The 17,109-nt window shown below is 42.5% G+C and overlaps 1 protein-coding gene across 1 annotated transcript in view; it reads right to left on the bottom strand.

Annotated features, from left to right (window-relative positions):
• The window catches only part of LOC124550990 (putative inorganic phosphate cotransporter), a 158,831-nt gene extending 142,212 nt beyond the window's left edge, over positions 1 to 16,619 (bottom strand). Inside the window, exon 1 of the mRNA XM_047125823.1 lies at positions 16,571 to 16,619. Within this exon, the coding sequence (XP_046981779.1) occupies positions 16,571 to 16,610 (40 nt within the window). The 5' untranslated portion in view covers positions 16,611 to 16,619. The remainder of the gene's footprint in view (positions 1 to 16,570) is intronic.
• Between the last annotated feature and the right edge of the window lie 490 nt (positions 16,620 to 17,109).

The following is a 17,109-nucleotide window of genomic DNA, read 5'->3' as shown; positions in this document are numbered from 1 at the left end:
CCCTCCCGGCTGTTGTCAGTTTTCGTAACCGTTATGTTTATTAATCTTACGGAAAAACACTACGAACTCATGCAACAACTCCATACTTTCCTTACCGCGTCACGTGTCAACAGTGGCACCAGGCGGCGTTCAAATTTAAGGAAGGCAGCGGTCATTTTATTGTGGCCCATCAGTTTATATAAAGTATTTATCAGCAGAACTGTCAGATTGTTCGCTGATGACAGTATTGTCTACAAGAATCGTAAGAAAATACAGAAAGCCTTGGAAAAACTTTCCACATCTCTTTAAACATGGCTGCTTGTAAATAATTCCCACAACAAACATAAATAACTGGGAGGTGTGTGATTACTAGACTAGTGGTGAATATCTTGAGCAGATCACATCGTTTAGGTATGCGGAGTCTGTAGTACGATGGGATATGAAATGGGACGAGCATGTAGTCTGTGGTAGGGTAAAGAAAGATTACACTTCAGCTTTCTGTCGATGACGAGATCATTAGGAAAATAAAACAAGCTTGGATTGGGGAATAATGGGGAGGTAAATATACAGTGCCCTGACAATGGAACCATCCTAGAGTTCACGCAAAGCCATTATAGAAAAAAATTAATCTGGATAGCCAATGGAGGTATGAACCGGCTCGTTTTCGAATACGAGTCCATTGTCTTAACACTGTGCCACATCGCTCAGGTGTGGTAGGGAAGGAGATTGGGAGACAGATCTTGCACTCTGAATAAGCGCAGTCCAGCTGTAAAGGAAACCAAAAACAATAAGGCAGGCAACCAAGTCCAGAGAATTGTTCCACTATTTCGAGTCATCAAGCAGGTATGGCAGCAGACATCGACCGAATTCAGAGGCGCGCTGCTAAAATCATAATAGGTCAGTGAATCCCATATGAAAATGTGACATGGGGTTGGAATTCTTTGGAAGAACACGATAACCTGTTGGGTAAAATCAGAGAACCGACATTCGAGAAACGATGGACAACAGTTACGCTGCCATCATCGTCTATCTGACGTAAGTACCTCAAGAATAAGGTAAGAGAGATCACGGTATGTAGAGAGATGTGTGCGCTGACGGATAAAAATCACAACACCAAGAAGGAGTTGTGCGACATGAACGAAAGTTGGTAAGCGTGTTTATACGAGGGGCGTTTGAAAAGTCCGTGCAAAGTCCGAAAGATGGCACCACCTGCTCGTATCGAGGTGATGTTTAGTTAATAGCATCTTCGGAAGGAACGCACACCAAGTTGCAGCCATATTGGTCTATTTCTTTGTGTTTGGCATTCGTGTGACTCAAGGAAGTCGAGTGATTGTCAAAAAGTGGACGAAAAAAGAATTTCGTGTGGTGATTAAACATTACTTTATGAAAGGCAAAACGCCTCAGGACACTAAAGAGAAACTTGGTAAACATTACGGTGACACTGCACCCTCGATCAGAACAGTTTATAAGTAGTTTCAAAATTTTCGGAGTGGCCATATGTGCACAAGTGATGCTGAACATTCTGGACGCACTGTGGAGGTTACGACTCCAGACTTCATTGATAAAATCGATGATATGGTGATGGATGACAGAAGTGTTAAGGTTCCTGAGATTGCTAGTGCTGTGGGCATCTCGGATGAATGGGTACATAATATTTTGCATAAACATTTGGACATGAGAAAGATATCCGCAAGATGGGTTCCGCGATTGCTCACGCTCGACCAAAAACGGAAAGGTGTGAAGTGTTGCAAGGATTGTTTGCAGCTGTTCAGGAAGAATCCGCAGGACTTTAAGAGTCGTTTCGTCACTGTGGATGAATCATGGGTACATTACTATACTCCTGAGACCAAAAAACAATCTAAACAATGGGTTACCAAAGGAGAATCTGCACCAAAAAAAGGTGAAGAACGTTCCTTCGGCCGGAAAGGTTATGGCGACTGTCTTTTGGGATTCACAAGGGATAATCCTCAACGACTATCTGGAAAACGGTAAAACTATTTCAGGTGCATATTATTCATCGTTATTGGACCGTTTGAAAACCGGGCTGCAAGAAAAACGCCGGCGATTGGACCGCAAAAAAGTCATTTTCCATCACGACAATGCACCAGCACACACCTCAGCAGTTGTGGTTGGAGAATTAATGGAAATAGGATTCCAACTCGTTTCACATCCCCCGTATTCTCCAGACTAGGGTCCCTCGGACTAGTATTTGTTCCTCAACTTGAAGAAATTGCTGGCGGGACAAAGATTTTATTCAAACGAGAAGGTGATTGCAACATCTAATAGGTATTTTGCAGATTTTGACAATTCCTATTATTCGGAAGGGATCAACAAATTAGATCAGCGTTGGACGAAGTGTATAAGTCTAAGAGGAGACCACGTTGAAAAATAAAAAAAGTTTACCCCAAACACGTAAGTAGTTTTTATTTTTGCATGGACTTTTCAAACGCCCCATCTGTAAGATGACGGCTATTCGAATTTTGCGGCAGTCGCATAAGAGTGGCCCTAGTAGAGCAATTATGAAAATGCAAAACAGGTTTTCTTTAAGCACGCGGCGTAACCGCCGTGAGAGTTAGTTACCTATGAGATTGGGTGTGATGAGTTGATGTTAGTCAAGAACGCCTTTAAGGTGACTAAGACACCATTGTCAACACCTTACTGAGATTCAACGAGGTCGTGTGATAGGGCTGGATGTTCCTTCTGCGATTCTGCAGGAAGTCTTGGCAGGAATATAGCCATTCTACATGATGGCTGACAGCGATGGTCACAAGAGTGTACGGTCGCAAGAAGACCAGGCTCCGGACGGTCACGTGACATTACCGGGAGGGAAGACCATCGTGTTAGGAGTATGGATCTGCACAACATACTGCATCTGCAGCAGCAGTTTGAGCAGCAGTTGGCACCACACTGATACAACGAACTGTTTCAAATCTGTTACAACACGGATAACTCTAGTGTCATACTCAAACAGCTTTAACCGTTCCTGTATTGACAAAAGGCACCAAGCATGGAACTCCATCCCACAAACTGGCATCCGGGGCCTGTACAACACAACGCATCCATGTTTGCATGCTCACATTCAACATTCTGGAGGTTAAACCGTTTATTAATGTACCAGCATTTCACATTGGCAGTGGCTTATCTCGCACTTACATTAACCTGTGATCACATTGTTAATCACTTAAATATGTATCTAGACAAATGTACTCCCTAAAGCAACTGAAATCGCTTGATACGGGGCAAGTCTTCAGGTCTAGATTGTATACCGATTAGGTTTCTTTCAGATTACGCTGACACAATAGCTCCCTACTTAGCAATCATATACAACCGCTCGCTCACCGATAGATCTGTACCTGCAGATTGGAAAATTGCGCAGGTCGCACCAGTGTTAAGAAGGGTAGTAGGAGTAATCCATCGAACTAAAGATCTATATCATTGACGTCGGTTTGCAGTAGGGTTTTGGAGCATATACTGTATTCAACCATTGTGAATCACCTCGAAGGGAACGATCTATTGATACGTAATCAGCATGGTTTCAGAAAACATCGTTCTTGTGCAACGCAGCTAGCTCTTTATTCGCACAAAGTAATGGCCGCTATCGACAGGGGATCTAAAGTTGATTCCGTATTGTAGATTTCCGGAAAGCATTTGACACCGTTCCTCACAAGAGACTTCTAATCAAGCTGCGGGCCTGTGGGGTATCGTCTCAGTTGTGCTACTGGATTCGTGATTTCCTGTCAGGAAGGTCGCAGTTCGTAGTAATAGACGGCAAATCATCGAGTAAAACTGAAGTGATATCAGGTGTTCCCCAGGGAAGCGTCCTGGGACCTCTGCTGTTCCTGATCTATATAAATGACCTGGGTGACAATCTGAGCAGTTTTCTTAGGTTGTCCGCAGATGATGCTGTAATTTACCGTCTAGTAAGGTCATCCGAAGACCAGTATCAGTTGCAAAGCGATTTAGAAATGATTGCTGTATGGTGTGGCAGGTGGCAGTTGACGCTAAATAACGAAAAGTGTGAGGTGATCCACATGAGTTCCAAAAGAAATCCGTTGGAATCCGATTACTCGATAAATAGTACAATTCTCGAGGCTGTCAATTCAACTAAGTACCTGGGTGTAAAAATTACGAATAACTTCAGTTGGAAAGACCACATAGACAATATTGTGGGGAAGGCGAGCCAAAGGTTGCATTTCATTGCAGAGTAATCATGTAGATGTAGATGTAGATGTACATTATCAAAGTTAATACAGTATTATTTATAATTAAATAGAAAGTAAGAAAGTTATTGGTTAATCAGCTTCTTCCGTGCAACATCTAGTGATAAAAAGTAAATAACATTTTTATGCGATTTTTTCATTTTTCTCCAAATATAGGACGTAGAGGAAGTCCTTTGCCTTTTTGTATGGAGGTCAGCTGGCACATGACTCATTCTTTTCTACAGTGTAACCCTATTGAAGGGTACCATAAAGGAAAAATCAAACTTGAAAAATAGAAACTATCGCACTGGGTGAGGTGAAGTGGAAACATTAAGGGCTGTCACAGAGGTTTCTTTGTTGCTTGTTGTAGTTTTCCAGCCTTGGGTAATCGCTCATCCAGCGTGAGATAATCAGATACCGGATTTACCGAGACAATCTCAATTACGCTGTCACAGATAGCGATCACATTGCACTCAATAAACATGTTGATGATACGCCACAGGTAATTAGGTTGTGACCAACCGTTAAAAATCCACATACCACTGAGAACTGGGTTATTAGAACACCACATTAAGAGATAAACAGCTTACTGTTTCCCGCCTGTATCGCCAAACAGCTGCAGTAGGGTCTGAGTTCCTTGTCGACAGTGAGAAATGAGGGGGGGGGGGGGGGGGGGGGGTTGGAGGAGAGAGTTAAAATCCCCGTCTGACCAGCCACACAGAGATTTCCCGTGGCTAAGCTAAATCGATTAAGGTGAATACTGAGATGGTTCCTTTGTAAAGAACGACCCATTTCCTGCCGCCCGGTGTGGCCGAGCGGTTCTACGCACTTCAGTCTGGAACCGCGCGACAGCTACGGTCGCAGGTTCGAATCCTGCCTCGGGCATGGATGTGTGTGATGTCCTTAGGTTAGTTACGTTTAAGTAGTTCTAAGTTCTAGGGGACTGATGACCTCAGATGTTAAGTCCCATAGTGCTCAGAGCCATTTGACCAATTTCCTTCCCAACCACTGTCCTATTGGAACTTGTATAGGAATCTGTAATGCCCATTTTGTCGGCGGGACATTAAGTCTTAATCTGCCTTCCTTGCATACGTTCTGAGAAACATATTTTCAGGTGTACGACAAATATTACCAAACGATGTTGCTATTCATTTTATCGCTCGTTTGTGAAACTATAACTTCTGTTTACTTATTTTAACTGACTTGACTGTGGGTTCTTGGTGAAACATCATAATTAATACATGAGAAAAGGCTTTTGTCCTGTTCGACCAAAAGGATACAGCTTTCTTAGTTCTTCTCGATGTTGTCGTAATGGCTAAAGAATATTTTGTTCACATTTCCCATGCTATCGCTGGATGGCAGCAGCGAACACTTTTAACAGTAAAGCTAAACAGTGCCTGGTTCATCGCTCTCTCCTCCTTCTTCCCTCCCTTCCCCTTCTTTTTGTAACAAAATCAGCATATTTCAATACTTTGGGAATCAGCTAAAAACGCTTGACTCTCTGAGTAGTCAAGTGTCAATATTGCGTTTTGAGCAACTGTGTTTAACCCCTAATCCAGTTCATCCGTTGTCACTATCGTGCAATGTGAGATTTGTAATTAGACATCACACTATCATTTTCTCACATCATCGTTTGAGTTTTTCATAAAGTGCTCAAACAAAGTTGTGCATCACCTCAGGACAACCATAGTTCATGTGGTTTTCTTTTTTGTGTCTGAGACCTCTTCCTGAACACTCTAGCACAGGAAATCTCTGCCTATACCACTTGTGTAACGTAGGTTACAATAGAACGCGGTTTGTCTCACAAGGGGAGGCCGCCAATTGTGAAATTCAGATTCGATTCATACTGCGCATAATAAAAGCTCATGGCCAGAGGTGTAATGTGGCAAAGCACCAAGATGCACTTCTCAGCCGTTGTCGAGAAAATCGACAGTTAAAAGAAACCGTTGCGGTGAAATACTCCCTACGATTAACAAGTCTCGACAGCGTTGTGGCGCAGCGGTAAGCGATGGGGTTCGTAATGCGAAGGTCGCCGGATCGAATCTCGCGCAATGCATTTTTTTTATTAGTTTTTTGTAATTCATTAATGATTTGCTTATGCATGTTGGTGAAGGCGGATCGCTCTCCAATTGTACCGCCTCCATTTTTCCGTTGCGCTAGGGACCGCATCTACCTTCTTTCGAAGTTAGCAGGCAACTACGCTGTTATGCGGCAGCTCGTTTCGGCCCATTCAATATCTGTCCTTCAAGTGTAACGAGCGAGTAACGGAGTTTATATTTCATACCTGCCACAGCAAATTTGTGTTCGTGGGGTTTCTATTCTAATTCGAACGTTTGACTTACGCTATACGTATTCGTTTCGGAATATCATTTCTACGTCTTCCGTTAACTATACGTGGTTAACATTATGAAGACAATTAATAACATTTGTGAAATACAACTTTGTTTGCGGAAAACATAATGATGTTCGAAGTCGCCAGTTTTTCCACGACAAACGACTTTCAACAACTTATTATATGCATAATTGTTGCAACTGATTGCCGGGAATTATATATATATATATATATATATATATATATATATATATATATATATATATATTTGAATTACAAAAAACAAATACTAAAAAGAAGTTGAATGGCGCGAGATTCGATCCGGCGACCTTCGGAGTACGAACCCGAGCGCTTACCACTGCACCACGACGCTGTAGAAAATTTTTAATCGTAGAGAGTATTTCACCGCAACGGTTTCTTTTAACTGTCGATTTTCTCGGCAAGGGCTGGGAAGTGCATCTTGATGCTTTGCCACATTACACCTCTGGCCATGAGCTTTTATTATGCGCAGTATGAATCGAATCCGAATTTCACAATTGGCGGCCTCCCCTTGTCAGACTGTGAATGAGACAATGCGGCTTGTGTACACTTTCAGTCTGTCAACATGCCTCGAACTATCAGTTCAAGCTAACATCGTCACCTTGCGCCCAGACGGATTGTCACCACGGGAATTTGTCGTCGAAATGGCGGTTGGCTCTGACTGAAGGTTTATTTAATATAATGGCTGTTACAGTTAAACGGCAGTTTATTCCTTTGTAAACGACGACTAAATTCCATTTTCGTTGTAATTTCTGATCTCGTTAATGAACTTCACCTTCATGTACCACATGACCTAATCTATGAGAAATTTTCGGTCTAGAACGAAGAAGTTCCAGTGGAAACTAGAAGAGCTGTGATGCTAACGGTATAAAATTAATGATAAAAAAGTCAACAAATTACTGCATTTATATCCAGCAATACAGCGACAAGCAGAGTGCATATTAGAAAACTATTTGCAGAAATACCGAGTTCAGTGTCAAAAAATTATAGTTCACGTGCGTACCATACATAAAGCCGAAAGGTGTTACAAATTTGCCATAATTTAATGGCGGTATCAAGAACCTGCTTTCGATAGCAAAATAGAGCGAATTCAAACGAAAATTAAAAGAAACTCACAACATAGCTGACAAACAAAATCTATGCGAAATAAAATGAAGCGTAAGATACATCTCTGACAGGAGTATTCAATGACTTTGAGTATTATTTTAAATGCTGACTCCTCATAAAATCCCAAGTATTTGTGGCTTTACATATAATCAGTTAACGGGTTGGAGTTATGTTTTCATTCGCTCGTTGACTGCAGAAATACTGAAAACTCAATATGATAAGATGATGCCTGTAGTTTTAAATTGTGTCTCATAATTTTTTATGAAGAGGATTGTGGTGAATTCCGAGTTTTTGATTACTACACGGAAGCAAAAATGACAGCTAGAAAGATAATTAATCGCCACTTTGAAAGAATTAGTATCACTTAGTGGCGGTAAGGCCACTTGACTTGATCACATATCAGATTGTATGTTGTTTAGAAGACAGAAGCGGCTTATCTGTTATCGGCTGTTCCACACACTTTACCGTAGTTCCGAAAAATCGGACAGACTCCTTTTTTCGTTTTTAAGAAACGTCGCAGCGCAAATGTGATAAATTACGGGAGCTGGATGGATTCTGTTACTGCGCAAAACACAGATAGCCCTATTTAGACACGAGATACTGAAAACCGTACGTAGATGTGACCAGATTAATGCTTTATTTCTTGATTTTCCGAAAATCAAATTACATTCGAGCGTATACCTTATTCTTTATTGTCCATACTTTATTCACGTAGCCGCGCGGGATTAGCCGAGCGGTCTTTGGCGCTGCAGTCATGGACTGTGCGGCTGGTCCCGGCGGAGGTTCGAGTCCTCCCTTGGGCATGGGTGTGTGTGTTGTCCTTAGGATAATTTAGGTTAAGTAGTGTGTAAGCTTAGGGACTGATGACTTTAGCAGTTAAGTCCCATAAGATTTCACACACATTTAATTTAAAAATTGAAATTTATTCACGTATTTACTGATTTATCTCGATATCAAAACACCTCAACTGCAGGGTAAGCATTCTTTGCCCCAAACGACAAGTTCTCCAAGCATGATCTTCACATACCGAACCCGAATCCTGCTCCGACACACAGATGGAAGTGGCATTTGACTATGATTTTGCAAAACAGGAATGTATAAAAGTTACCTATTAGTAAGAAGTGCCCCCAGAGTCATATGTCGTGATATCTCAAAATTGTTTTACCGTTCACCGTGAAGTTAATATAAGTTGCCCCCTCTCTTTCTATAACTCAGATTGGAAATAATTTCGACTTAATATTTCAAGTAGCGACCATGAAGGTAAAATAGTCGAAATTAAGTCTCAGAGTGTTTACACTCATACGCCAAAAAAAGTCTTGCAAGAGCTACAATTATTGTTCTTACGACGGCTGAAGAGTGTTTACGTTCTCCTTTCACGAATGGATAGCTTACGTCTTCCAGAAATTGACGCTTGTTGACATTCCTTTTACACTGACGAGTCAAAACATTGTGAACACCTGTTTAAAAGGCAACAATTTTACGTGGCATAGATTTCAAAAGTCATTGGTGAGATTTCTGGAGCTAATGACACAAAGGTCTGAGCACAGGTCACGTAGCTCTCGTACATTACGGGCCAATGGTTTGTGGACGCGGAGCTGCCACTCGATAGCGCCCTAGATGCGTCCTATCGGGTTCAGACCAGGCCGATTTGGTGTCCAAGGCATCAACTGGTATTCGCTATCATTCTTCTCAAACCACTGTACACGATTCTCTCCTCGCGACATGGGAAATTTGTCCTGTTGGAAGATGGCCCTGGTGGCGGGGAAGACATCAAACATGAAAGGACACAGGTGGTCCGCAGTAATGTCAACGCAACCCACGGCTGACATGCTGCCTTCGGTTACTACTGCAAGTCCATGGAAGACCTGGTGGATGTCTCCACAGCAAAACACTGCCTACGTCGGTCAGCGTCAGCGACGCAATAATCTTTCGAGTAGCCGATCGCTTGGACGACGAGGTATCCCGACACAACCATCGACATGGTGTCACAGAAAACGTGATACATCTGACCAGGTGACGCGTTGCCAATCAACCAAGGACCCATCTCGATGAGCCCGTGCCCACTGCAGTCGTAACTGTGATGTCGTTGGCTAAACAAGATAACTGGTAGAGATCGTCTGCTGAGCGCGGAGCCCCATCTTAAATAATGTGCGCTGAAGCCTTTACAGGTGGAACAACGGTCGAATCGCATACTCAACGGCGCGCGCACTGTCTCTTCGTGAGCGTAAGGCAGTAGAGATTAGTGAGACATTTATGTGCGAAGAGGACATTGTACGTAAACATGGGTAAATGTAAGGATGCCGACAGAGTGATAAGGGCCAGTCGGTTTTGTCCGTACCCACGATCAGGTGGTGTGTGAAGTTGTTGGATTTGTTGGTGTTTCGCAGCAGACCGTTGAACGTTTCTATAAGCAGTTGTGTAACACGCGTGGCCACGAAACACGTCAGAACTGTGATCGTAAGACGATCCTGACAGAGGGACCGGAGATCATTCCACAGCTTGTGAATCATAACCGCTTCCGAACCCGACAGGCAGTGAATGAAGGTCCATCCTAACCCGTTAGTGAGAGAACATTGCGACAGGAAATGCATCCAATGAACATTTGGAGTCGGTCACCTCGCAACAGGCTATTTCTCACGCAGGCACATAAAGACAACACCAAAGTTTAATGTGCTGGAAGACTGTGCGTCAGGTTTTGTGAACACTCCGCCACCCTGTTACATCTCGATTGGCCTGCAGAATCATCTGATTTGAACACCACAGAAGCTCTGAAGGGATATGTTGGAACAGCGGGTAAGATGCCGACATCGGCATCCTCACAACTGGTGGAACTACATGATCAGATCCTCAGCTAGTGGCTTAACTTGAATGCAAAGTACGAGCACAACCTCGTGGACTCACTTCCTAACCGAATCCAGACGGTTGTCAAGTCCAGGGGCGGAATTACACGGCATTAAATGATGTAATGATGTTATGATTTCTCTAGGAGTGATTAATTTTTTGTCCAAGGAGCTTGTAACTGCTTATATTGGTGCGAACTAACTGTTATTACTCTTGATTATATCTTCAGAGTGCCTAAAAGTGTGATATCTAGGGGGCTGAATAAAATTCTTAGTTCGCAAAAATATTCTTGAAATACTGTGAATAATTTATGGCTAGGTGTTAGAATTTCACAAGTCTTGGAGCACTTCTCCTTCACTCTTCCGCTAGTCATCCAGGCCTATCGGTCGTTATTTCGCTTTAGACCCTTTTTTTGCGTTGTGGTTCATGTAAACCTGATCTTACGGACTTGAGTGGCATTCAAGTACCATTATACGCAATGCAATTCCCTAAACTTCAATCATCCCCTGACTAAGACCAGAAGATCTACGTGCCACGTTATATTTTACAATTACATGAAAAGATTTTTCTCCAGAGACATCACAAGGAAAATCTTTCGGGGCAAGTTCCGCCCATATTCTACTATTAAGACATCGTACACCAAAGTGCTATAAGTGATATTTCTTAGTGTCTTGATTTGGGCTAGATTCCTGTTCTGTCTTTAGTTACCTAACTGCCAACAGGACGTTAAACATTAACCTTCCTTCTGAATTATCCAAATACAGCTACAAGATCACACTACCCTTTTCAGTAAGTAGCCCTCATTGTTATGTACAGCCTGAAGGCGCTTGATTTGTTTTGTCGACTGTTTCCTACTTGCAATCGCAATTTACAACATCCGTGAAACACCAAACCCTCACATTATTTCTTTTTTATCGTTTTAAGTCTCGTTTGCACTATAGAAGGTGTTTCCGTAAGAGGGTGCAAAAATGTAATAGAACGTACAGAATGCTCCACTGAAAAACTTGAAGTAGGAAACCTGGCATCGGAGAAGCCACCTTAAGGAGATAATGGGAATAAAATCACATTTCTGTCTACTTTTTTATTTGCATCAGTTACAGTTAACTGCAGACACCATAACAGAGGCGATGAATGTACCATTTGTACTGTGTCTTACAAAATGTGCTGAAACCGATGGCCGTCAACCTCAATGCATGAACGACATTGGCGAACAAGATTCTCACGTACCCTGACAAATATCCCTGGTGTTTCTCGAATCACATCACAGGCAGCTACAATTCTGGCAACTAATTCCATCTCTGTATCCACTGGGGTCTCATATGTAAGTGGCTTTAGATATCCCCATAGGAAATAACGAAAGGGATTCAGGTCGCGTGACCTCGCAGGCTATGGAATAGGACCTCCCCTTCCAGTCCAGCGCCGGCCGAGGTGGCCGAGCGCTTCTAGGCGCTACAGTCTGGAACCGCGAGACCGCTACCGTGTGTGACCGCTCAATGTCACTCAATACGAACACGACGACACCCCTCGATCGACGTTAGCACTCGTCGTGTCACACGCCTTCATACATGGCAGTGGACGTTTGAAAATTCGTGACGCTAGCTCAATGGTCGTCAATTGATTTAAAGTCCGCAACTCGTGGTCGTGCGGTAGCGTTCTCGCTTCCCGCGCCCGGGTTCCCGGGTTCGATTCCCGGCGGGGTCAGGGTTTTTCTGCCTCGTGATGACTGGGTGTTGTGTGATGTACTTAGGTTAGTTAGGTTTAAGTTCTAGGGGGACTGATGATCATAGATGTTAAGTCCCATAGTGCTCAGAGCCATTTGAACCATTTTTGATTTAAATGTTATTCCGGGCTGACTCTTAATTCAATTACTGCCACGGGGGTGAGGAGAAAGAACACATCCTGGTGATACCAGCATTATGCGTATTTATATGTTCGATTATCTGAATGGTTTGCAATGTTCCAGCGATTCTATTCGAACTCTATGCTGACGTACCGACAAGGGCCATTTTCGCAGATAAACATGCAAGTACGTAATGGATGTTCAGTTTCTCAATACAGTTCGTCGCACTCACACATTATACATCCGCTGTAAGAAGAATTTCATGCATTTACATTTTTGGTGTCCCACAATATTGGTTGGCTAAATATTATGACGATACGTTGTATACAACTTCCACAGATATTGTTTATCATGTAGTCAAGACTACGTAACGAAGCCAAAATCGTGGATAAAATTGAAATGTAGTTTGTTTATTAACACGTTTCTTTTCACTAACTAAATATGAAATATGAATCGAGATTGGAGGTGATGATCCTATCCTTATTTTCGGTATTAAAATGGTCGATATCGTGTACTGAATAACGCGTGTCATGTAATGTTCAAATATCGACACGACCCAGGCTATCAATTCGGCACTTAAATGTCTATTCTTCGCTCTCGAAATGTTCGTTGTGATTGTCTTTCACACGAAGGGTTCAATTTAACGGTGTATGCACTGTTTTTAGTATTTTAGGTCCCCGTTTATTAATATCCAGTAGTTAATAAGCCAACTATTTTTTATGCTGGCGCGTTGTTTGCATCAGTTACCCCCGCAACCGTCCAAGGTTAAGATTCTCTTAATGTTCCGCGCACACGCGTTTCACAATTTTACAAAATGCAGAATTAACGTAAACTATAGCTTTCCGTTGTGCACAACTTTCGTGGGTTCCACAATCATAATAGTTTCCCAAGAGAATCTTTCCCAGTTAACACAAAGTTCGAATTATGTTGTCGGAATCATTTTCACTTCACCCGACAATAGACGTCTCTAATCACTTCGTCACACGTAATGTATTTTAAACGTGCTTGAAGAGTCTTTAAATAATCTCCTTAACGAATTTCGCAGTCGCGTACCACTTTTTCATCGACTAGCCCGATCACGATAACTGAAGGTAGAGAGCTCAATAATGAGTTACATGTTATTTTATATGTATTAAAAAACAAACGCGCCCCTATATCTTTCTGTCCCTCTTGGTCTTTGCTACTTTGCTTTTTATTACTTTTCATTATATTGCTTCTTAGTAATACTGTGCAGTTATTAAAGTTTCGTATTACTTTCCCCCTTTTTAATTCTTCCAAAATAAAGTCTATTTATCCCCGATTTAATTAATATGATGCTAATTGACACGCCTGCCCGCAAAGTGCCGTTATAGGTCGCAGGTTCGAATCCTGCCTCGGGCATTGATGTGTGTGATGTCCTTAGGTTAGTGTTGGTTAAGTAGTTCTAAGTTCAAGGGGACTAATGACCTCAGATGTTAAGTCCCGTAGTGCTCAGAGCCAACCAATCCAGCGACCAGGAAATATAACACTGAGATGGTTGAGGACATCCACACTGAAGTGAGGTGGTGCACCGTGTTGTATCCACATCGTCTCACGAACAACCAAGCGAACGTTCTCCAACAACTCAGGTAGAACTCTTTGCACGAACCTCAAGTATAGGTGGCCATTCAGACGGCCAGGTAGAAGATATGGCCCAATGAGAATGTCGCCTGCAATGCAAGTCCAGATATTCAAAGCAAAACTTACTTGATGGTATGACTCTACTACAGCGTAAGAGTTTTCCTCACACACACATGGCTATTCCTGCTGTTCGAAATACCATCACCATCAAATAAGGCTTCGTCAGAAAAAAGCACAATTTGGAGGAAATCCGTCCGATCAATCCATTGTTGGAGCAACCACTGACACACTGCGACCCTTGGTGCAAAGTCAGTCACATGCATTGCCTGGACTTGTGGATGATGTGGGTATAATTGTTGTTCGTGGAGTACTCGCCACTGTATAGTATGTGCAGCGCCCATTTCACGAACAATACGACGAGTACTTGTAGTGGTGTCCGCTGCAACACGTTCCAAGCCATCTGTTCCAAATCAGGAGTGCGAGTGGCTCTCATGTTGCCAGGTCCCTCGTTTCTTCTTTCCAATGAACCAGTCTCCCGCATTCGTCGGCTGAGAGAAATAAACACTCGTCGGGGCGAATGATGCAGGTTACGAAATCGTTCTCTGTAAAGCCTTTCAGCAGCGAGAGCATTGCAACGTACTTCCCCATACACAAGTGCATGTCAATGAGTTCTGCGAAACTGTCTCTGAACAGCACTAAGTGATGAATGGGTCTGTCGTTGATTCATAGCACGTTCTGTCCTGGGACAATGTAAATACGATTCAACAGAGCCACTTTATGGACAAGTAAAGTTAAGCAAAACCTGCATTTCGACTTCCTAGTAATCAGGCTCGTCCTCCTTGTTCCCCTGCAGTCAATAAAGAACGTGTAAGTAAATAAACAGCACAGTACGTGTAAACTTGTAAGCATGTTAGATGTAAAGAAGCTAGAAGACAGTAAAGCTGGACAAAAAGGTGACAAGTTTACTTCCATTCTCCTTCAGTTGGCTTCTCCGACCCCAGATTCCCTACCTGAAACTGTCCAGTTGAGCATTCTCTATGTCCTATTACATTTCTTTGTCCAACCTTTTCTCGCTTATTATATTGTCCTTGTAAGTTTTTATTGTATTATAGTTATCATAAAATTAGGTGTTTTAACACAGCATCACGGCTTAAATATTCTCTCATGAAATTTGTTGTAATTAATGTCTCTCATGAAATTTGTTGTGAATATACTTTTATTCAGAAAGGTGGCGAATAATGCTGCTACAAAAATATGTAATGACCTCTTGCCTCATGATACAAAATGCCTCGCAGATAGCAAAGCTAAATTTGAAAGCAAGGAAAAAATCTTTCTTCTGGCAACTCATATTCCACAGGAAAGTATTATTTAGAAATTTGTAACGTTCTATAGCGCAAAAGTCTTACATCCATGCTGTTATTAAACAGAATATTCTGTTTTGTTATCTGAACTCATCTGTAAGTGGCTTTCATTCAGGCATATTCAAATAGAAATTTATTTAATATCCTGTAAACTGACTCGTTTCACGTCATTACAGTATATTTTACAAGAAGTGTGCCTGTAGCCTCTGTCTGGTGAAGGTACTGTCGTAAGGAGTACACAACGAAATTTGTAACTGAGTTGATTTGTCAGTACGGTGAACGCAGCACAGTATCTTCGGTGGAAAATCGTCGACAGATGTAGAAGTAATTCCAGGCACCGCCTGGGAAAGTATGTTGGGAAATCTGCCGTTCCTATTGTATATTAATGACTTGTCAGTTAATATTAATAGCAACATCAGACTTGACAGATGATTATGCTATCACTAATAAAGTACTGTCTGGAACAAGAAACTGCACAAGTATTCGGACAGACCTCGGGAAGACTCCAGGAATTGACAATTTGTGTTCTGCCATGTAAAATCGTGCACTTCACAAAACGAAAAATCTTAATATACTATGACTACAGTATCAATAGTCACAGTTGAAATCAGACAGTTTACGCAAATACTTCGGTGTAAGAATTCGTAGGGATATGAAAGGGAACCATCACATAGCCATAGGTAGAAAAGGTGGCAGACTTCGATTCATCGATGTGATTTTTGGGAAAATGTAATTAGCTTACAAAAAAAACTGCTTACAAAACGCTCGTACGATCTATCCTCTAATACTGCTCGACGGTATGGGACCCGTACCAGATAGTACTAAATTGAACGTCTACAGAGAAGAGCAACACAAATGGTCACAGGTTGGTTCAACTCGCGAAAGAAATTCATGTCGGTGCTAAAATACCTTAACTGGCAAACGCCTGAAGATAGACGCAAAATATTTTGCGAAAGCCTATTTGCAAAGTTTGGAAAAACAGTATTAATTGATGAATCCGTGATCATCTGCATATCGTTCCTGGAGTGACCGCGAAGGCTACTTATAGCGCGATCAGAGGCCTTTAAACAGCTTTACATCCCGCACTCCACACGGGAGTTTAGTGGGAAGAAAACATAAGCGATACAATGGGTGTAGCCTCTGTCACGCACTTCAAAGGCATTTGCCGAGTGTAGATGTAGTTGCTACGTCCATAAACTGCCATGGGTTCCCTCTTGAATCAGTTTTACTTTGCCAAACACTCGCCGCCTGCTCGGGCACTTGCTGTACTCACTGTGTGTGCTGAGCTCCGGCTGCTGTTCCGTCGTGGCCATGGCGGCGGACTGACAGACCGCATCAGCTGATTGTGCTCTCTCTGTAAACCCCCACCCAAGCTGCCGCGCGGATACGCCAGCCGCTATCGCCAGCGGACCGCGACGAGCAGTCGTGCTTCGCGGTTAGCGAGACAGATCTCAACACGGCACAGCAGCTGCGCACGGATTGTATTGCCAATACACAGAAAGAAGGATACTTTATTGTATAATTATATGATAGCGGAACAAACACTGGTAGTAGTTACTTCTGTAAAATATCTGGGAGTATGCGTGCGGAACGATTTGAAGTGGAATGATCATATAAAATTAATTGTTGTTAAGGTGGGTGCCAGGTTGATATTCATTGGGAGAGTCCTTAGAAAATGTGGTCCATCAACAAAGGAGGTGGCTTACAAAACACTCGTTCGACCTATACTTGAGTATTGCTCATCAGTGTGGGATCCGTACCAGGTCGGGTTGACAGAGGAGCGGCGCGTTTCGTCACAGGGTTATTTGGTAA

The sequence above is a fragment of the Schistocerca americana genome, chromosome 1, assembly GCF_021461395.2.
Source record: "Schistocerca americana isolate TAMUIC-IGC-003095 chromosome 1, iqSchAmer2.1, whole genome shotgun sequence".
Lineage (NCBI taxonomy): Eukaryota > Metazoa > Arthropoda > Insecta > Orthoptera > Acrididae > Schistocerca > Schistocerca americana.
The sequence above is the reverse complement of the archived record's forward strand: the minus strand, read 5'-3'. Positions and strand labels throughout refer to the sequence as shown.